This window comes from Salvelinus sp. IW2-2015, linkage group LG2, assembly GCF_002910315.2.
Source record: "Salvelinus sp. IW2-2015 linkage group LG2, ASM291031v2, whole genome shotgun sequence".
In the NCBI taxonomy this organism is placed as follows: domain Eukaryota; kingdom Metazoa; phylum Chordata; class Actinopteri; order Salmoniformes; family Salmonidae; genus Salvelinus; species Salvelinus sp. IW2-2015.
Genome location: NC_036839.1, coordinates 8498856 through 8521910, shown reverse-complemented (window position 1 = coordinate 8521910; position 23055 = coordinate 8498856). Strand labels below are relative to the sequence as shown.

General features: G+C 45.9%; 1 protein-coding gene and 2 pseudogenes across 1 annotated transcript; all 3 read left to right on the top strand.

The window, feature by feature from the left end:
• Positions 1–383: 383 nt before the first annotated feature.
• Positions 384–22823, top strand: LOC111973814 (sterol 26-hydroxylase, mitochondrial). Its single transcript, XM_024001232.1, has 9 exons — positions 384–660; positions 4657–4847; positions 5603–5802; positions 17930–18127; positions 18792–18955; positions 19052–19218; positions 19468–19549; positions 19709–19909; positions 22293–22823. Exons 1-9 carry the CDS (start codon positions 418–420, stop codon positions 22422–22424), a joined length of 1578 nt encoding a protein of 525 aa, XP_023857000.1. The 5' UTR covers positions 384–417; the 3' UTR covers positions 22425–22823.
• On the top strand, positions 14986–15609 carry LOC139029405 (uncharacterized; annotated as a pseudogene).
• Positions 16119–17427, top strand: LOC139029403 (toll-like receptor 13; annotated as a pseudogene).
• Positions 22824–23055: the final 232 nt, after the last annotated feature.

Genomic DNA, 23055 nt, shown 5'->3' with positions numbered 1-23055 from the left:
CTGTTTAAATTTGATTCARTAGACTACAATAGTGTGTTTCAGAGAAGACACTACTCATTTTAATCTAACATTCATTTTTATTAACCTCCTTATTAGATCAGTTTGATGTGAGACTTTAAATGTTTCAACACGTTCTCCATTTCAGCATTTACTGTTATTTATTATTCTCGGAAATCCCAGACATGTGCTGGAACATTGGTACAGTACATCTGACCAGAGAGACTAGTTATTTCTATGTGTTCCAAGTAAACATTCTTCCAGTAGGTGCAGCTCTTCAAGAGAGCCTTATTTCCTGTTCTTTAGTGTTGAAGCTGAAGGGTTAACCTCCCCAGGCTCCCAAAGACATGGCCACTCCCCAGTCTCACTGGTGAAATAGGAGCCCTGTGTTTTTAGACAATTCCTCTTACTGCTCCCATCATGGCCGTGCATCTGGCCCAGAGTGCGATGCAGAGGAGCGGCCGCTGGCTCCTGCTGTGCCCCACAGCCCCAGCTCTGGTCTGCACCAGGTGGGTAGGAGGCACCCGTTCTCCCTCCAACACCCTACCATCCACCTCCCAGGGTAAGATTCGGACCGCAGATGACCTCCCCAGGATCAAAACCCGGGACATGTTTTACAGAATGTTTGTCAATGGCTACTACAACCGCCTACATGAGCTACAGGTACAGTAAAAAGGCTATGCCCTCTATGGAAATGTGTGTTTTTTAAGTGTGCTCTCTGTTTTTTATGGTGGCTGCTGATATTTACCCCTCTCTATGTTTTGGGTACAGTAAGTTTCCGATACCTTACTGTGTGTTTCTCTGTTACTGCTCACTAACTAGAGTTGAAACATGAGATCTGTGTGAGGCGTTTGTATTTAGTCAAAGCTGACCCACAGAGACGGTTATGGTGCATAGAGGAGAGTACAATGGATTTAACCCAGTGYGCTAACAGGTATTCTCTTACATGCAGTGTTTACCTTCTCCAAGAGCTGCCTTTGCTTTGGAAATACTATCCCAAGTGCCATCTCCATTGACACAGCTAGGATTACAAAAGGGCAGAGGTTTAGATTTATTTTGCCAGAATGCATGTTGAGGGGTTTGTTGACCCCATTTCCAAATATCAAATCAAAATAAAATAAAATCAAACTTTATTTGTCACACTCGCCGAATACAACAAGTGTAGACTTTACCGTGAAATGCTTACTTACAAGGCCTTAACCAACAGCGCAGTTCAAGAAGAGTTAAGAAAATATTTACAAAGTAGACTAAAATAAAAAGTWATAATAAAAAGTAACACAATAAGAATAACAATAACGAGGCTATATACAGGGGGCACCGGTATCGAGTCAGTGTGCAGGGGTACAGGCTAGTTGAGGTAATCTGTACATGTAGGTGGGGGCGAAGTGACTATGCATAGATAACAAACAAACAGCGAGTAGCAGCCTACTACAAAGGGGGGGGGGGGGGGGGTCAATGTAAATTGTCCGTGGTGGCGAATTTTATGAATTGTTCAGCATCTCATGCTTGGGGTAGAAGTGTTGAGGAGCCTTTTGGTCATGGACTTACGCATCCGGAAACTGCTTGTCATGCGGTAGCACAAGAGAAACGCTATAACTTTGGGTGACTGGAGTCCCTGAACATTTGGATTGGGCCTTTCTCTGTGTCACTGCCTATTATATACGGTCCTTGGATGGCAGGAAGCTTGCCCCAGTGATGTACTGAGGCCCGTTCACACTACCCTCTGTAGTATGGTCAGATGCGAGTAGTTGCCATACCAGGCGGTGATGCAACCGGTCAGGATGCACTCGATGGTGCAGCTGTAGAACCTTTTGAGGATCTGAGGACCCATGCCAAATCTTTTCAGTRTCCTGAGGGGGAAAAGGTTTTGTCGTGCCCTCTTCACGACTGTCTTGGAATGTTTGGACCATGATAGTTCGRTGGTGGTGTGGACACCAAMGAACTTGAAACTCTCGACCCGCTCCACTCCAGCCCCCGTCGTTGTTAATGGGGGCCTGTTCGGCCCACCTTTTCCTGTAGTCCACAATCAGCTCCTTTGTCTTGCTCACATTGAGGGAGAGGTTGTTGTCCTGGTACCACACTGCCAGTTCTCTGACCTCCTCCCTATAGGCCATCTCATCGTTGTCGGTGATCAGGCCTACCACTGTTGTGTTGTCAGCAAACTTAATGATGGTGTTGGAGTTGTGTTTGGCCACGCAGTCGTGGGTGAACAGGGAATACAGGAGGGGACTAAGTACACACCCCTGAGGGGCCCCAGTGTTAAGGATCAGCGTGGCAGACATGTTGTTGCCTACTCTTACCACCTGGGGGCGGCCTGTCAGGAAGTCCAGGATCCAGTTGCAGAGGGAGGTGTTTAGTCCCAGAGTCCTTAGCTTAGTGATGAGCTTTGTGGGCGCTATGGTGTTGAACGCTGAGCTTTAGTCAATGAACAGCATTCTCACATAGGTGTTCCGTTTGTCCAGGTGAGAAAGGGCAGTGTGGAGTGCGATTGAGATTGCGTCATCTCTGGATCTGTTGGGGTGGTATGCGAATTGGAGTAGTTCTAGGCTGTCCGGGAGGATGCTGTTGATGTGAGCCATGACCAACCTTTCAAAGCACTTCATGGCTACCGACGTGAGTGCCACGGGGCGGTAATCATTTAGGCAGGTTACCTTCGCTTCCTTGGGCACAGGGACTATGGTGTCCTGCTTGAAACATGTAGGTATCACAGACTCGGTCAGGGAGAGGTTGAAAATGTCAGTGAAGACACTTGACAGTTGGTCCGCACATGCTTTGAGTACACGTCCTGGTAATCCATCTGGCCCAGTGGCTTTGTGAATGTTGACCTGTTTAAAGGTTATGTTCACATCGGCTACCGAGAGCGTTATCACACAGTCATCCAGAACAGCTGGTGCTCTCTTGCATGCCTCAGTGTTGCTTGCCTCGAAGTGAGCATAAAATGGCATTTAGCTCATCTGGTAGGCTTGCATCACTGGGCAGCTCACGTCTGAGTTTCCTTTTGTAGTCTGTAATAGCTTACAAGCCCTGCCACATCCGTGGAGCGTCAGAGCCGGTGTAGTAGGATTCAATCTTAATCTTGTATTAACGCTTTGCTTGTTTGATTGTTCGTCTGAGGGCATAGTKCGGATTAGTGTCCCGCTCCTTGAAAGCGGCAGCTTTAGCATTAAGCTCGATGCAGATGTTGTGTGTAATCCAAGGCTTGTGGTTGGGATATGTACGTACAGTCACTGTGGGGACGTCGTCATCGGTGCACTTATTGATGAAGCCGATGACTGAGGTGCTTTACTCCTCAATGCCATTGGATGAATCCCGGAAAATATTCACAGTCTGTGCCAGCAAAACAGTCCTGTAGTGTAGCATCTGCGTCATCTGACCACTTCTGTATTGAGCGAGTCACTGGTACCTCCTGCTTTAGTTTTTGCTTGTAAGCAGGAATCAGGAAGATAGAATTATGGTCAGATTTGCCAAACGGATGGTGGGGGAGAGCTTTGTATGCATCTCTGTTTGTGGAGTAAAGGTGGTTAGGATTTTTCCCCCCTGGTTGCACATGTGACATGCTGGTAAAATTTTGGTAAAACTTATTTCAGTTTTCCTGCATTAAAGTCCCCGGCCACTAGGAGCGCCGCTTCTGGGTGAGCATTTTCTTCTTTACTTATGGCCTTATAGAGTTGGTTGAGAGCGGTCTTACTGCCAGCTTTGTTCTGTGGTGGTAAATAGATGGCTACGAATAATACAGATGAGAACTCTCTTGGTAGATACTGTGGTCTACAGCTTATCATAAGGTACTTCAGGAGAGCAATACCTCGAGACTTCTTTAATATTAGACATCGCACACCAGCTGTTATTGACAAATAGACACACACCCCCACCCCTCGTCTTACCAGAGTAATCCCACTTAGCTCTATATTGTCGTATCTTCGTTCAACCACGTCTCGGTGAAACATAAATACATGTTACAGTTTTGGAATGTCCGATTGGGGGATAATCTTAATTGTAGGTCATCAATTTTATTTTTTCAATGATTGCACGTTTAGCAAGAAGAACGGATGGCAGTGGGAGTTTACTTGCTCGCCTCTGGTATTCTCAGAAGCTGCCCGATCTGTGGTCCCTTTTCCGGCGTCTTTTCTTCATGCAAAAGGTATGGATCTGGTTCTGTTCCAGTGAAAGCAGGATATCCTTCTCGTCGGACTCGTCAAAGGAAAAAGTTTCTTCCAGTCCGCGGTGAGTAATCGCTTTTCTGATGTCCAGAAGTTATTTTCGGTCATAAGAGACACCGCAGCAACAACATTATTTACACAATAAGTAAAAAAGCAAGTTACACAAAATGCAAAAAATAAATAAAAAAATAGCACAATTGTTGGGAGAATGTAAAACGTCAGCCATGTTCCTCGGCGCCATCTTAATCCATAAAAGTGATATTTTCAAAAAAGTGATATTTTCAGTTACATAACAATGTGGAACATCCTGAATGGTAGAGATGTTTAGAAATGTTGTACTATAAAGTATACTGTATGTAACACCCTGAGTTTTCTTCCTCCGCAAATGCTCGTCTCTCTCTCTCTCTCTCTCTCCTCTCCGCATCTCTCTTCTCTCTCTCTCTCTCTCTCTCTCTCTCCCTCTCCCTCTCCCTCTCCCTCTCCCTCTCTCTCCCTGTACTAGGTGTATGAGAAACAGCTGTACGGCCCCATGTACAAAGTGGGCATGGGCAGGTTTAACTCCATTGCCCTCAACAGTGTGGAGCTCCTGGAGGAGCTACTTAGGAAGGATGAGAAGTTCCCCAGCCGAGGAGATATGTCCCTCTGGACAGAATACCGGGACCTGAGGGGCATCGGCTACGGCCCCTTTACTGAGTAAGGCTCAGGGATGGCCACTGTCTCCTGACAGGTGGTGACAATGACATCCCTGTACATTGCTGGTCTTTTGCCTCAACCAATTGATAGCTTCGCCATCTGATGGCAGGCAGTGATGAGATCACATAAGAGAGGGACATAGCAGTGGGAAATGGAAAACAGTTKTATTAGAGTGTTGTACATACACAGTACATGTCTTATAATCACACCCAGGGACATAATTGATACACTAGTGCTCTGTCACGAAAGAGATTGCCACAGATAGTGATCAATAGTGATCCAGAAAGGCTGTGTCATTAACCATTTCCATAGGCCATGCAAGTGTGCAAGGCAGGAAACATGACCTAAGACTTACACAGCACAGTTTGCACTGGGAGGTTCCTTTTGGAACCATCAAACTGTATAAGCCTACAGCCATCTTACTTGGCCTYAGCAGCCATCTATCTTAGTGTGATTTGATACGCATACCAACATAGATGTTTCAAATAGATAAGCACGGCAGACATTCTGACTACATTTCCCCAGTTGTGTTCTCCAAATGCTGCGAGACCTGTTAGACCCTTTGTAGGTCAAAGTCCAGTCATGTGAATCAAATGGATGCTGAAAGAGTAAAGCCATATAAATGAGCAGTAARGCGCTATATTCCAATATGTGCCAAACGAATCTAAATGTATTATCCTGCCATATCATTGCTTTTGCTGTGAATGTGCTGTGAGTGTGTCATGCAGTGCCTGATATATTATGTTTTCTGACAGGGAAGGGGAAAAGTGGTACAAGCTGCGGACTGTGCTGAACAAGCGCATGATGCACCCCAAAGACTCGGTGCAGTACGGAGACGTGGTRAACGAGGTSGTCAGTGACCTGATCAAGAGGATCTACCACCTGCGCCGGATAAGCCCGTCGGGAGACCTTGTGACCAACCTGTCCAATGAGCTCTACCGATTCTCTCTGGAGGGTACGTGGAAATCCTGCCTGTGTGTGAGGGGACGATTCTTTCACCCTTATTTCTAGTTCATTTTAAGTTAAATGATAAAGAATCAGGTATAATTTTACATTTACATTTACATTTTACATTTAGCTGACGCTCTTATCCAGAGTGACTTACAAATTGGAAAGTTCATACATATTCATCCTGGTCCCCCCGTGGGGAATGAACCCACAACCCTGAGCCACACGGGACCACATAATGCTATATAACTAATGGTAAGCATGTGTGAGGCTCATGTAGGCTATCGCCATGCATAACATTTTCAACTGTCTCAAACTGGCTGTTATTTTTGTCCAGCTCATTGAGATGATTATAAGACACATCCTGGTCTCAGAGCACTTCTTATTATTCTGTACGTAAATCCGAGACACTACATTTCGTATAATATGTTATGTTTCGTATGGTATGTATTAATTTGTGAATGTCCATCATCCATTTCATATGATAGTTACGAGTTACAATTAATATGATATGTTACGAATTACAATTTGTACAATATGTCACGAATTGCAATTTGAACAACATTTTACGATTTTGCAAAACGTATGATATGTTACAAATTCGAATGTGTTGTTGCTAATGTTAGCTAGATGGCTAACGCTAATGTTAGCTAGCTGGCCAACATTAGCTAGGCATGGGTTTAGGGTTAAGGTTAGTGTTAAGGTTAGGGGAAGGGTTAGCTAAAATAGTTAAGGTTAGGGTTAGGGAAAGGGTTAGCTAACATGGTAAGTAGCTGCAAAGTTGCTAAAACATAATAAGTAGTTGAAAAGTTGGTAATTATCTAAAATTCTAAAGTGTACCTCCTTTCGTTTTCGTCTTAAGTAACCTTCTGTCTTATGTAACCATGCTTAAAGTAACATATCATATTAATTTGAGTGTACCAGATTTACATTTACTATTTTACGTCTAGTCTATGAGACCAGGCTGCATGATAATCTTACAATGCATTACAACTGCATGATAATGCATTACACTTGAATGCTAGAAGTAAAGTGTTGTTTTATAATAATACGTAAAATGATGCTTTACGTAGTGTCTGACATCTTAGTATAGCAGATGTACAGATAATGCTAATCACTACCTCTGGCGTACTGTAGGTAGAGGCTAAGAGCAAGTGAGAATACATTCAGTAAAAAAAAAAATCTAATCTGTAACCTACCTCTCAAAGTGTCTAATTATGGAAAGTGTCTAGTAAACGATATATAACAAGACAAAGAGAAGATGCACACAAATACAACACAGCTAGCAGACAAAGCAGTGGAAGAACTGAAGGTCTTCATTCCACCAGACAAGCAATCCCACCAATGTGTTATTCCATTGAATAGAGGAGCATTCTGATGATCTCATTGGATAAATTGACTGGATCAAACAGCATTCAACTGGACCAAAGAAAATTGCGATTGAAATGGATTCCCTTGGACAAACTACAGAACGAGCATCCACTCGAGCTTGAGCGTTAGACAATGTTGAATCCGGAGCTACAGACATTGTCGGAAGCTTCGGGAAAGGGAAAACGTGTTTGTGGTCTCTAGCAACAGCTTTGCTGGACTGTGGTCGAAATGGATGATAGTTCTGATGGTATGGGTGTGGATGATGAAAGTCAAGGACGTGGATGGTCTGTGGTGAAGAGTAAAAGTAAAAATAATGGCCCTGCTATAAGCGCTGCTGACAACAGTGGCACATCTAGTGTTGCGAGCGTGAAGAGTGTGAAGGTAGTGAAAAACTAAAGTAATGATGTGTCGGAGAGGAAAGTTGTAATCGCGTTTGATGCAACCATAGGGTCTCATCTACACCTTGTGTCACGGATCCCTCATTGCTCATTCCGTGCACCAGTTTCGGAGGTCTACGTCACCGGCCTCTAGGAACTGAACTGTGTCATTACGCACACCTGGTCCACATATTCTCCCCTGATTAGTAATTGTATAAGTGTGCCCTTTGTTCACCATTGTCMTGTCGATTATTGTTCCAATGTCCGTTGTTCGTGTGAGTACCTGTGCTGTGTTGTTTTGGCTTTCGTGCCGCTTGTATTGCACAGATGATTACGGATCTCGTCCCGTGTATTTATTCGAGGTACTCCTCGCTCTTTTGTTTGGGTCTCAACCCTGTGGTTTGTTTGGTCTTCGTTCCCTGCCTTACATTGTCACGGTCATGAATCCACTGCCTCACTCCTCTTTCTCTCTCTCTCTCTCTCTCCTCTCTCGCTCTCTCTCTTCTCTCTCTCTCTCCTGTGTTTGTGGGCGTGGTTCCTATCTGCCTGATTGTCTGCGCCAGCTGGAATTAATTATCTTCCCCTTTATATGTTCTGTAAACTGTGTTTCTTGTTGTCAGATCGTTGTTTCTTCCCTGAGGTGTGTCGTGTGTCAGTGCTCATTCTCTCGCGCCCTTGTGTGATTATCTTGCTGTGGCTCCTTCCTACCCAGCCGGACACGCTCCCTTGGATTTCTCAGCACGCTATCATCAAGGATGCGCCCTAGTCCCGGGTTGATTCCGTCTGAGATATTCTGTCGTCCTGTTATGTTGTAACATGTTCCATAAACCATCGTTGCTTGCATCTTGCATCCGCCTCTGTATTGTGACAGAACGATCTGACCAGACCATGGATGCAGCGAGTTCAACGAGTTTTGACCGAATTCATTTCCGCCAGTATCACGAGATGGATCAACAAGAGGAGAACATCTCCAGCACAGGTCGGGCAGTACCAGCCATGCGACGCAGTATCCAGCTGACCCAACAGTTAAACATCTGGGGGTCTCCGCTGCGCCACCTACACGGCAGTTCAACCCGTCCCGCCAGAGCCGTCCCAGCTAGAGCCACGGCTACCGACACCAGAGGTATTCAGGTGATCCTGACTATTGCAGAGCTTTTCTGACGAGATGTTCCATGCATTTTCTCGTTGCAGCCACGGACCTTCAACCGTGAACAGTCTAAGGTAGCATTCGTACTCACCTGCTATCAGGCAAAGCGGCCTTTGGGAGTCGGCGGTGTGGCGAACCAAGGACCCATGCTGCACCTCTTTCCAGACACTCTCCGAGGAGATGAGAAGGGTCTTCGATCGGGCCGTGGCGGGTAGGAGGCGCGCAGACTACTCGCTGACCTCCGCCAAGGAGACCGTTCAGTATCGGAATACTCCATTCACTTCCGCACTCGGCCGCGCAATGTCAGTGGAACGAGGAGGCGCAGTGGGACATGTTCCTGCATGGGCTGGAGACCGGATCCAGAAGGAGAATTTAGTTCTGGACCTTCCCAGGAGTTTAAATGGACAGTAGGAACTAGCATTGAGGGTCGACGCTCGTCTGAGTCGTATTGGCCCGAGCATGCCTAACAGACCGTATAACGACACGGAGGGTTGCATGCCAGCAGCGGGAACACGCCGAGTTCAGCCTCCGCTCACAGAACCATGCAGGTGGGGAGAACCGCTCTCCCGGGAGGAGAGGGAGAGGCGGAGATCCCAAGGACTTGTCTCTACTGTGGTAGAGCGGGCCATTTATCCACTCCTGTCCGTAAAACAGATGAGCCGGTAGTACGTATGAGGCTACTATCGGGTGTGGTCACCACAGGATAGACCTCATCATCTACTCTCCTCCCGGTAAGACTAGACTGGCCACCCACACGCACGACACTCCAAGCTTTACTGGACTCAGGGAGCAGAGGTAATTTCATGGACTTCAAGCTCGCTCACAAGCTCCAGATTCCTGTCACCTCACTACGCACAAGATAGCCGTCAACGCTCTCAATGGTCAAGAACTCACCAACATTTCTCACACCACTGAACCTACACACTCATCACTTCTGGCAATCACACTGAGCACTATCATTTCTACTCATGGACTCACCCTTGCACAAGTAGTTCTCGGCCACCCTTGGCTACCCAACAAACCCCAAGTTGAACTGGGGTCATAACTCTATAATCCATGCTGGAGTAACAGTGTCTTGAGTCTGTTAGTGTCTGCTGTTCATCTGTGTCTGATTCTGTGTTTCTAAGGAGGCAGTGGATTTGTCTAACGTGCCCGTTGAAACCTCGACCTGAAGGAGGTGTTCAGTACAGTCCCGGCGCTGTCTCTTCCTCCACATCGTCCCTATGACGGCAATAGAATTATTGCCAGGTGAGTCTCCGCCTAAAGGCAAGTTATATTCACTCTCGTTCCTGAGAGAGAGGCTATGGAGAGATACATCCCTGATTCTCTGCATCTTGGATTCATTCGTCCTTCCTCTTCTCCAGCGGGGGCGGGTTCTTCTTTGTGGGGAAGAAGGACGGATCTCTGCTCCTTTGCATTGATTACCGTGGGTGACATAACATCAACAGTGAAGAAACCTATCCCTTACGTTGAGTCCTCAGCCTTGAAAGGTTACAGGGAGCATCCGTGTTCACTAGTGGATTTACGTAATGCTTATCATTGGTTCGCATAAGGAGCGGGGACGAATGGAAGACCGCGTTAAACACCCCAGAGGGCACTTCGAGTATTTGGTCATGCCTTTTGGGTTATCCAACTCCCAGCGTTCCAGGCACTCGTCAATCACGTGCTGAGAGATATGATTGATCATTCATAATATGTTTACCTGGATGACATACTGATTTTTCTTCTTCTCTCCAGGAACACGTTCAGCACGTCAGACGAGTGCTTCAGAGGTTGTTGGAGAATGGACTTTTTGTCAAGGCGGAGAAATGCATTTCCAGCACAATCCTTTCCATTCCTAGGCTCACGTCTCGACTGAAGGTATTCACATGGATCCTGACAAGGTTTAAGGCTGTGGTGGATTGGCCAACCCCAGATTCCCGTAAGGCCCTACAGAGGTTTCTGGGATTTGCCAATTTCTACCGGCGTTTTGTTGCAACTTTAGCCCAGATAGTCGCTTCTCTTACCGCCTTACCATCCCCCAGAGTGACGTTCAGGTGGTCCGATGCAGCCGAGTCTGCATTCACCAAACTCAAGAGCCGCTTTGTTTTCGGCTCCCATCCTCATAGCTCCCGATCCCCGCTCAGTTCGTGGTGGAGGTGGACGCTTCAGAGGTGGGGGTAGGTGCGGTACTTTCCCAACGTTCCTCTTCAAGACGACAAGATGCACCCTTGCGCGTTCCTTTCCCCATCGTTATCACCTGCGGAACGCAACTACGACATTGGCAACAGAGAGTTGTTGGCAGTGAAGTTAGCACTGGAGGAGTGGCGCCATTGGTTAGAGGGTTCGGGGGTACCTTTTATAGTTTGGACCGACACAAGAATTTGGAATATAATCAGAACCGCAAGCGCTCAACTCCAGCAGGGCGCGTGGGCACTTCTTTTTCGGACGTTTTGACCTTCTCTCTCTCGTATCGCCCGGGTTCCAAATGTCAAACCCGATTCCCTTTCTCGCATTTTGCCATTCCGAACGTCCACCACTCCCGAGTGCATCCTACCCGGGACCCTATGGTCTCCACTCTTCACATGGGAGATTGAATCGGGGTCAAAGACGGCCTTAGAAGGAGTAGAGCCTCCGCCCGGTTGCCCACCTAATCGGTTGTTGTGCCGAGGGGTGTCGGTCCGATGTTATCGGTGGGGGCATTGCTCCAACGTTAGCGTGTCATCCAGGATCAGCCCGTACTAGCTTTTTAGTGAAGCAACGCTTTTGGTGGCCGCTGATGGCTCGTGACATTCACAGTTTTGTCTTGGCTTGCTCGGTTTGTGCCAAGACTACGTGGAAGAGTTCTAATCGACCCCCAGATGGGTTACTCCAACCTGTCGGTCCCTTCGAGACCCTGGTCCCACATCGCGCTAGATTTTGTTACCGGTCTCCCGCGCCTCCCAGGGCAGGACGGTTGTTTGACCGTGTGGACCGGGTTCTCGAAGGCGGCTCATTTATCCCTTGCCCAAATTCCATCTGCCAAGGAAACAGCGTAACGGCCGTGGACATGTCTTTCGCTTACAGGCCTGCGATGGACGTAGTTTTCTGACCGGGCCCAATTTGTGTCACAGTTTTGGCAGGAGTTTGTAGGTTACTGGGAGCGAGTGTCAGCTCTTCTTCAGGTTCATCCCAGAGCAACGTCAAACGGAGAGGGCCAACCAAGATTTGGAGAGAGTGTTCGATGTTTGGTTTCTAAGAACCCCTCTTCCTGGAGTCAACAACTCTCTATGGTTGAGTACGCTCACAATTCGTTGCCAGTGGCAGCCACGGGCTCTCTCCGTTTGAGTGTAGTTTTAGGTTACCAGCCACCTATCTTTCCCAGTACAGAGTGCGAGTCCACTGTTCCCCTCGCTCACGCTTTCATCCAGAGGTGCCAATCACGCATGGAGCAGAGCCCGGTGGACTCTCCTCCGGGTGGGCGCCGCACCAAGGCTAAGGCTGATCGCCACCGGTCAAGCCTCCGGTATACGTCGTTGGACAAAGAGTGTGGCTTTCTACGAGGAACATTCCACTCCGATCCGTTTCTAACAAGCTTGCCCCCAAATTTATCGGGCCGTTCAAGGTCACCAGGATCATTATCCGGTGGCGGTCCGGCTCAAGCTTCCTCCGGCGTATAGGAGAATTCATCCTACCTTCCATGTGTCCAAGATTAAACCGTGTTTCAGGCACGCATTAACCCGCCGGTCCCGTTCCCCCGCCGCCAACGACTTGTTATGGGGAGACCACCTTTTCTGTCACGGATTTTGAACTCGAGAAGGAGGGGACGCGATTCCAGTACCTGTAGACTGGGAGGGTTACGGTCCGGAGGAGAGAAGTTGGGTACCCGCTAGGGACATTCTGGATCACCCTTATCGATGATTTCAATCGACAGGTAAATTTGTCTGGGAACGCCAAGAGCGTTCCTAGGGGGGTATTGTCACGGTTCATGAATCCACTGCCTCACCCTCTTTCTCTCTCTCTCTCTCTCTTCGCTCTCTCTCTTCTCCTCTCTCTTCCCTGTGTTTGTGTGGGCGTGTTTCCCTTCTTGGCCTGATTGTCGCGCCAAGCTGGAATTAATTATCTTCCCTTTATATGTTCTGTAACCTGTGTTTCTTGTGTCAGATCGTTGTTCTCTCCCTGGAGTTGTGTCGTGTGTCAGTGCTCATTCTCTCGCCGCCCTTGTGTGGATTATCTGCTGTGGCTCCTTTTCCTACCCAGCCGGACACGCTCCTGGATTTTCCTCAGCACGCTATCATCAGAGGTCGCCCTAGTCCCTGGGTTGGATTCCGTCTGAGTATATTCTGTCGTTCCTGTTGATGTTGTAAACTGTTCCATAAACCATCGTTGCTTGCATCTTGCATCCGCCTCTGTATGTGGGAATACATTGCACGCGTATTTGGGTAGGTATAAAAAAAACTATTACTCATTTCCGCGCCTGTCTCCCGATCCTTATACCAACGTGACACCTTGTTCGATTAACCATTACCACTAAGAAAGAGATAGGTGAAGTCACATTAGCCCGGTTCATTGGTAATGGTAGACTGTTAATATTTTGTGCAGACCATGTTCTGCAAGGGAATATTCAGAAAATGAAAACTCTCAACGGGAAGAAAATCACAGATCAGGCCCCTGGAGCTTCGGCTAAGCWYAGGGGGGTCATTTCTGGAGTTCCACTATCTATAGATTTTATAAAATAAAATGTCGAGGCGGTTCAGTAAGAAAGAAGGGCAGAGAAGTGAAAGCCTGTCAGTACTCAATGTTTGATAAGGTTTTGCCTAAGAAAGTACAGATGGGCTTCCTGGCTTTCACTGTTAGAGAGTTTGTCCCACRTCCATTAAGGTGTTTTCTAATGCCAACGAATGGGATATGTAGCATCTCTGTGCAAATGAAAAAAAAGATGRGCCAAGTGTGGAGGGGAACCATCGATTATGGTGAATGTGGGAACAATGTCAACGTTAACTGTTATAATTCTGGGGGGGAACTCAGCAGAGCATTTAGTGGATACCAGGTGCAGAAAGAGGCTAGAGAGGCCCAATGATATAAAATCACTCATAATGTCTCTTATTCAGAGGCTGCAAGGCAGATTGGTGGAACTATTAGGCAGAATGATGGAGATAACAGGGTTACTCCTGGAATAAGTGGACCTGCTGTAGGAAATCTTGCTCTCACAAATGTGTCATGTCAAAGCACACCTTGTTTGTTAATCAGATTGACTTTATAGCCTTCATTGGAAAGCTTACCATTCTGACTGCGTTTGTCGAAAGAAGAACTGCCAAGTTGAAGACCATTGTGGAAGCAGCAACAGATTATCATTAAGTCTGTCAAGAGAACTGCACYGAGACAGTTCTGCTCTACAATAGGCAAGGGTACTGAGCTGGGATAAGTATGGTCTATGTTGAAGAAGATGACTGGAAGAAGCAAGTCCACTCGAATTCCAGTTTTGGTTGTGGGTCAAAAAATGTCCGTAACTGATAAATGAAAAGCTGACCTGTTGGGGAAGACATTTGCTAGGCTACATAGTGGGGTTACTTTGGACGAAGTATATAAGTAACGCGGGTGTGAGGTTTTAAATTCTCATGTTAATGTGTGTAAGAAACGGGATACTGTTGACTCTTTTTTTGGATGCTGATTTTACCATACATGAGATGCGTTCAGCCTTGATAGGCTGTGTCACAAGTGTAGAGAGGAGTAGGCAGGAGGCAGACGCAGGTTTAGAACTACTGAGTTTATTAAAGCACTATATATATATATATATGAAAGCCAAAGTGTAAAATAATAAAGTACTCAGGAAATAGTAGGAGAAATTCCTCTCAGGAAAACAAGCAACATTTACAATGACCGACAAAGGCAAATGACYGAGGGAGTATACATACAGTGATAGAGTGGGAATTTGGAACCYGGTGTGTGTAATGATGACGAGACAAGTCCGGGGTTGATGAGTGAAGGGCGTTTGCCAGCAGCAGGTTCGGCAGCAGCTAGAAGGTCGGCGATGCCGACCYCCTGAGCTGGACAGGAGGGGGAGCCAAAGCGAAGGCCCCCGCACATTGACTCGGTACCGGTACCCCTGTATATAGTCTCTTTAATAACATTTTATTGTGTTACTTTTTCTTGCTTCGTTTATTTTAAGAATTGCAAATATTTTCTTCCTTTAAAAAATAAATAAAACCCTGCATGGTTGGTTAAAGGCTTGTAAGTAAGCATTTCACAGTGAGGTCTACCTACACCTGTTGTATTCGGCGCATGTGACAAATACAATGTGATTTGATATGACCAGTGTCTCCACTTCACAAGAAAGATGAGGCTACACTGTGTTCAGTTGAGACAATTAGCAGTTTGCATCATTGGATCCTGGGGTTGGTTGAGTAATCAATGTGTCTTGTGTGTCTGTCCGGACCTGGGATATCTTTCACCCAATGGATTGTCGTTACAACTGCATATCTGCCATTTGCTGGGATGTACAGAATGTGACCTCAAACTCAACCTATCCATCGTCCTGTCTCACTACCAGACCCGCTGTATCCAGATCAGGAATGCATATGTGATGTAGCCTGGCGCTCTCTCTTGACTCCACATTCTTGAGATCCTTAATATCAAAGGCTGTCTGCCCCCGATTTCTCCCTGGCACCTTCAAGGGGCTGTCCAGTGTGAAGGCACTTTCTCTTTTCTGTGAGCTACAGTGTTACAATTCATCCCTTCCGTRCAACACATTCAGTGACCTGGCTAATATGGAGGAACTGTCCATTCACTACTACGGGCTTTCTGTGATGTTAATGGACGTAATGGGGGAYTCCCTGTTTTGAAGAAAATCACAGTCAACAGCTGTACACAGGAGCTTTCTGATTTGCTATGCAGGATAGTCGATATATCACGGTCATTGACGACCCTGGWCTTTGAGTCAAAGGGGATTATCATTTTGTGACACCAAAATTGCTCAGACACATATGGAGCCATTCTTGAACTTTCTATCTGGAGAAAAAAAATGTTTTCATTCCCTATTGCACATKATTTATCGAAAGGAGCATTCAGAAGCTTTGAAAACATTTAATCTCTCGATTTGCCCGACATTGGTGAGCTACAGACAGCTTCTGCAGTGTAGAATCAGCAGAATAGATACTTTTGACTTTGACGAGGKAAACATTTCCTTTCAATCAATTTGTGAAACGCAAACTTTCAATGACACCAATGTTGTTACTTAATCCTAAATGCAGGAACAACTACGCAACATCTGAGAACAGTTTACTTGGCCTGCACAGCTTGGAAACCCTACTGCTGTATGATAACCCACATATACATATTGAAGCATCTGCATTCATCCACCTTACTTTGCTGAAGGAAGTACATTTGGATTTTCGCCCTCCAACCAGTGAGTTAGAGACAAGTGTGAATCCGACACACATATTTGGTGTCTTCCCTCAAGGTCTGACTCACATGAACATTACCTCCTGGTGTCCTCTTACCATCATTGTCATCAACAGAGCCCCAAAACCAGGCTTTGCCTTAAAACTCAGCTCTCCGTCGACTGTGATCTTCCAGGACTGCTGGAGGTCATGCTTTCGGGTCAGTTGTCTACCTCAATGTCAAGACAGGACAACTCCTGTGTGGGTCTGACTTCTTTGACCTGTACTTCACCTCCCTACAGGAGTTTGAATTTCAGTTGGTTTCCTCGACAGAGTTTGGACATGACTGACCTAAACAGACTAGTGCAGCTGAGTGATCTGAAGCTAATGAACGTGGACCTCATCGCTCAGCCAGCACTGGGCGTCATGTTACGATGACCTGACCAGGCTGGAAAGCTTGAGTCTCATCTACTGTAGAATCCTTCCTCTGGGGGAGGAGTTGAGCAGAGACCTGCACTTCCTCAGGCTCCAATATGTGGATGTGACAGAGGAGTTTAGTGTGATGGAGAACTTCCCAGAACCTGACCAGCCTTAGGTATGTGGAGTTCAACTATCCTCGCCTGCACTGCAGCTGTGAGAACGCCTGGCTGGAGAACTGGGGCCAGGGGACAGAGACAAATCCAGGTCATCATATGGCATGCTGGGGAGCTGGCAATACGTGTAAAAATTAAGATTGCATCCAGAGTTTCACCAAGAGGCCAACTCTTCCCTGGACATGGGATTTATCCTCTTCATATGCACTTCCATGAGCCTGCTCCTCTTCAAACTTGTGGTACTGCTCAATCAGCTGGCTGGAGACTACCTGCTGGCCCTCTGCCACATCGTTTGCGGCTGGATGGAGGAGGCCGTGCGGAGGCCCAACCCCAGGGAGCGATACCGCTACAATGCCTTTGTGTCATGTAGCGGCAGAGATGAACACGGGGTGGTGTAGCATCTGCTCCCAGGCCTCAAGCAGAGAAGTTCTCCYTTCCTGCGTCTCAGTCTGCACAACAGCGACTTGTTGTGAAGGTTATTGTGGAAAACATCACAGACAGCCTCTATGGCAGTGGCGTCTGGTGAGTCATCACTACTCACCGGCGCAGTAACTGGTGGTCCTTGGAGCTGTGAATGGCCACGCTCCATCTGCTGGTGGGGCACAGGGACATCCTCATCCTGGCCTTCTTGGAGGACATCCCTCCTTGTCAGCTCTCTACCCACCACAGGCTGGCCAGGCTGGTCAAGACTAGGACCTACCTGGACTAGCCCCAGGACCCGACCCTGCAGCCTGCCTCCTGAACCAGCCAATGGACAGCAACAGTTTCTATTTCTAATTTTAAGACCAGCTTTAATATTGCAGATAGATTGTAGGTTTTATCAATGTAAGCATTGGCATAATTTGTAATCCCTTTATTTAACGGACAACAATATTTCTACTGCTACTTACTGCTATACGGTTATCTTAATGGTTATTTAATATTTACACAAATGTGAAAATGTGAAGATGTTTGTTTCTCTTCCTTCCTCCTCCATACCTACTTATCACAACAGGGGTATTCAACATTTACAGACCTGTCTTTTTACATTTTAACATGTGCTACCTGTTTTTGCAAAATACTTTTACTTTATTTTTTGTTATCTTGTTTGATATTTTGTGTTTTTTGATTTGCCTTGCTTGATTTGCCTCCCTATAAGAGGAAAGCCTGATGTCTTTCAGAATATGTGGGTCTTTACAGCATTTAAAGCAAACTACTTTTGTGAGGGTTGGTTTTTAGTAAAAGTAAGTTACTACGTACAGCTCWGGTCCATCAAGTGAGAATCGCCTGCATCCGTTTCAGTGATAAATATCTCATCTCTGTTCTTCAGGAATCTCTTCCATCCTGTTTGAGACACGGATCGGCTGTCTGGAGGAAGAGATCCCGGTAGAGACGCAGGACTTCATCGACTCCATCGCTCAGATGTTCTCCTACAGCATGCCGGTGGCCATGCTGCCTAAGTGGAGCCGCAACATCCTGCCAATCTACAGGCGCTACATCGCTGGCTGGGAGGGCATCTTCAAATTCTGTGAGTTATTTAGGACAAGACATTCCGTTCATACCTTCTCAAGAATTGAAATAGCGAGTGGAGATGGAGAGTGCATTGTGAAAAAGTGAGATTGGAGAGTGCATTGTGATATTGGACCTATTAGGTCACGTAGATCAGTGGTTCCCAAACTGAGGGGTCGGGATGGCCCCCCCCCCCCCCCCAAAAGTACATTATTATTATATAAAAACAACATTTTAAGCAACTCAGTCCAGCTTTAAACTTCCTCTTGCTTTAGCAGAATGCATAAGGTGCAATTTCAAAAGTGGGTAGTGCATGATCAGTTACTCTTGTCATGTCAGTCATTGCGTACCTTAGAGAGATATTTATAACTTGTCAGAAGTGTCCAGAAGTGTGCCATTTTTTTATTTTGTTTTTAAGCACTTAGATTTTGTTGTCATTTTTTATTCACTGAAATATCACAGGAATACACATTAGACGTGGCAAAATGTATAGAAATGCAAGAAAATTTGCTTTAAAACTGCAAAATTATCTCCACCAACAAGAGGGGTGTGAACCGTTTGTGTCATGAACAGTGCTTGTGCCCTTAGAAATAGACCCGCAGGGGTTGGCGCGGGATGTTCTCGAATGCTGGACGTGAAAAAGTTTGGGAACCCCTGAGGTAGATAATGCTGGACTTTTTCAGCTGGGAAGTTGATTGACATGAAGATGGAGGCAATTCAGAAGCGAGTGGATACAGACCAGGAAGTCGAGGGAGAATATTTAACGTACCTCCTCTCCAACACCAAGATGACCAACAAAGAGGTGTACGGCAGCGTCGCTGAGCTGTTATTGGCTGGAGTGGACACGGTTAGCAAATCCATGGAGCTTCACTACAATCTCGATGTGTTGTACCGTAAGGGCTTGTATTCACTAACACTGTTGTTGTTGTTGTCATACTTGAAGACATCCAATACCATGATGTGGGCCATGCACCTGCTGTCCAGGGACCCCAATGCGCAGGACACCCTTTATCAGGAGGTGTCCCACTGCATACCAGGAGACAAGATCCCATCTGCCCAAGACGTTAACCGTATGCCGTACCTCAAGGCCGTCATCAAGGAAGCACTGAGGTAAGAACTGTGGAAGTGGTTGGGTACATCAGGGTTTCCACCCCAGGACCAAGCTTTTTGGTTTTTAACTAGGGCAAAAAACAAAACGTGCACGGGGGGTTGGTGGGGTGGGGGGTATACATCATGAGTATGTTTGCCTAATATTGCTCTTGTATGTCAGCATTGATATTTTCTTTGGAAAGGATTGAGTTCTTGAAAGTTCCACTACCTTTCTCTAACACAATTTTTGGTGTATGTCCTGTTTACCAGAATGTACCCTGTGGTCCCGATGAATGCACGCATCATGMTAGAGAATGATATCATAATTGGAGGACATTTCTTTGCCAAGAAGGTTAGTCTAGCTTTAGGGGAACAATCAACATATTCACTTTAATGGCCTAAAAATGGCCCAACCATTGAAACAAAACACCATTTGAATTCATGTAAATTATGCCTTTGTCGAAGTAGTGCTGTAGCAATTAATTCCCTCCCTGATGTCTTGTGTCTGCAGACTTCGTTTACAATGTGTCACTATGCCATCAGCCAGGATGAAAAGACATTCCCAGAACCATCGAAGTTCAAGCCCGAACGATGGTTGAGGGATGGCCGAGTTCGACCAAACCCATTTGGCTCTATACCATTTGGGTTTGGGGTACGGGGCTGTGTTGGTCGTCGTATAGCTGAACTGGAGATGTACTTGGCTCTGTCACGGGTAAGAGCCAGAGATTTTATACCTGAGTGTCATAGGGAAAAGTATAGAATGTGGATAGCAGCACCGCGGATAGCAGAGTTGATCAACAGTCCTAGCAGGCTAGGCTACTTCAATCACTAGGCTACATGCGATTGTAGCCTACTAGACTTATTCTACTGTTAACAAACTATTGGAACAACTCATAGCCTACCTTATTATCCTCCGTAGCCAATGTCCACAGAGGAGCTGTCATATTTTCAATCAACTGCAGCCTGAATGTGATCCCGACAGGTGAACCAAATGCTTTTACAGTGGGGAGAACAAGTATTTGATACACTGATGATTTTGCAGGGTTTCCTACTTACAAAGCATGTAGAGGTCTGTAATTTTTATCATAGGTACACTTCAACTGTGAGAGACGGAATCTAAAACAAAAATCCAGAAAATCACATTGTATGATTTTTAAGTAATAATTTGCATTTTATTGCATGACATAAGTATTTGATACATCAGAAAAGCAGAACTMAATATTTGGTACAGAAACCTTWGTTTGCAATTACAGAGATCATACGTTTCCTGTAGTTCTTGACCAGGTTTGCACACACTGCAGCAGGGATTTTGGCCCACTCCTCCATACAGACCTTCTCCAGATCCTTCAGGTTTCGGGGCTGTCGCTGGGCAATACGGACTTTCGGCTCCCTCCAAAGATTTTCTATTGGGTTCAGGTCTGGAGACTGGCTAGGCCACTCCAGGACCTTGAGATGCTTCTTACGGAGCCATTCCTTAGTTGCCCTGGCTGTGTGTTTCGGGTCGTTGTCATGCTGGAAGACCCAGCCACGACCCATCTTCAATGCTCTTACTGAGGGAAGGAGGTTGTTGGTGTAGATCTCGCGATACATGGCCCCATCCATCCTCCCCTCAATACGGTGCAGTCGTCCTGTCCCCTTTGCAGAAAAGCATCCCCAAAGAATGATGTTTCCACCTCCATGCTTCACGGTTGGGATGGTGTTCTTGGGGTTGTACTCATCCTTCTATTCCTCCAAACACGGCGAGTGGAGTTTAGAAGCTCTATTTTTGTCTCATCAGACCACATGACCTTCTCCCATTCCTCCTCTGGATCATCCAGATGGTCATTGGCAAACTTCAGACGGGCCTGGACATGCGCTGGCTTGAGCAGGGGGACCTTGCGTGCGCTGCAGGATTTTAATCCATGACGGCGTAGTGTGTTACTAATGGTTTTCTTTGAGACTGTGGTCCCAGCTCTCTTCAGGTCATTGACCAGGTCCTGCCGTGTAGTTCTGGGCTGATCCCTCACATTCCTCATGATCATTGATGCCCCACGAGGTGAGATCTTGCATGGAGCCCCAGACCGAGGGTGATTGACCGTCATCTTGAACTTCTTCCATTTTCTAATAATTGTGCCAACAGTTGTTGCCTTCTCATCAAGCTGCTTGCCTATTGTCCTGTAGCCCATCCCAGCCTTGTACAGGTCTACAATTTATCCCTGATGTCCTTACACAGCTCTCTGGTCTTGGCCATTGTGGAGAGGTTGGAGTCTGTTTGATTGAGTGTGTGGACAGGTGTCTTTTATACAGGTAACGAGTTCAAACAGGTGCAGTTAATACAGGTAATGAGTGGAGAACAGGAGGGCTTCTTAAAGAAAAACTAACATGTCTGTGAGAGCCGGAATTCTTACTGGTTGGTAGGTGATCAAATACTTATGTCATGCAATAAAATGCAAATTAATTACTTAAAAATCATACAATTTTCTGGACTTTTGTTTTAGATTCCGTCTCTCACAGTTGAAGTGTACCTATGATAAAAATGACAGACCTCTACATGCTTTGTAAGTAGGAAAACCTGCAAAATCGGCAGTGTATCAAATACTTGTTCTCCCCACTGTATATACACTGCTGTAGATGCTTGACCAAGCTGCGCAGTAACAGGCTACTTGTCTTGCGCGGCAAGTTGGCAACTTAGAACTCACCATCATCAGGCTACTTATTAAAAGTATTGAAGAAACGTGTATTGCACATTGGGTAGTCCCACAATGAAAAGTTTGCCTTGGCTTCCATTGCTTTTCAGTTACAAATTGCTTCCCTCCCATTGCTTTTCAGTTACAAATACAATGAAGGCCTAGGTGGACATTATAATCACACTTTGTCGTGAATTACATTAAAATACAAAAACAGAACATACTGTACATGTTTAAGCTACTGCAGCTTAAACACAATTCCAATCGTGTGTATATCCTATGGTGTATCGTTTCATACATTTTGTGGTAGGTGGTGGAGGCATGAACTTGGTGTGGTCAATGAGCCTATCAGACATGGATGTTAAGTGAACATGGCTACCCCTGAAGAGACCCAGACAATGACAAAAATATATATTTTCTCTCCCCCAGATAATCAAGCTGTTTGAAATCAGACCGGACCCCAGCATAGGAGAGGTGAAAGCCCTCAATCGCACCGTCTTAGTAGCAGACAGACAAGTCAATCTGCACTTCATGGAGAGGACAAACAAAGCTACGCTTTGATTTGTTAAAGCTGTGTGGGTGATCGCCGTGTACCCAAGTAGCAATGCTATAAAGGCCTTCAATATATCTATCGTTGAATTTAAATAAACATACATAAATAGGTTGACATTGTATTGAACGCAGGGGGAAGCTGGGCTGAAACGGCAACTTGTTACACTCCAACCTAATACTGTTGTATTGAAGGTTTGTTTTCGTAGTTTCTGGGGTTCAGCTTTACTTCCCTACTTATGTTGGTAATTCTGAAAAGGCTTTACAATGGCTTGTTATTATGTACAATATGAATTGCTATATCTAGACCAAACTATTCTCTATTTTGTTGATGAAAATGTATTTTCTTACTATGGAAAGTATTTTCTATTTCTGTCAATAAATTCACTACAGTGGTGTTGTATTTCTTGATATCTGCGTCCCCCTCTGTGTGTGTGTGAGTAGGTCTGCTTAAAAAAAAAGTACTATGTATACTTCAATCCCTCCATCTGTGAAGTTGTTCAATTTCTTATGTGGATGTTTAACTTCCTACAGGTGCACCAAAACCACATATTGTGGTTAATCAGTCACAAAATCAGTCATTGGTACCTGTTAGGGATGCTGCAATAATGTCCAGCAGATGGCAGTAGCATACCAGTCACCA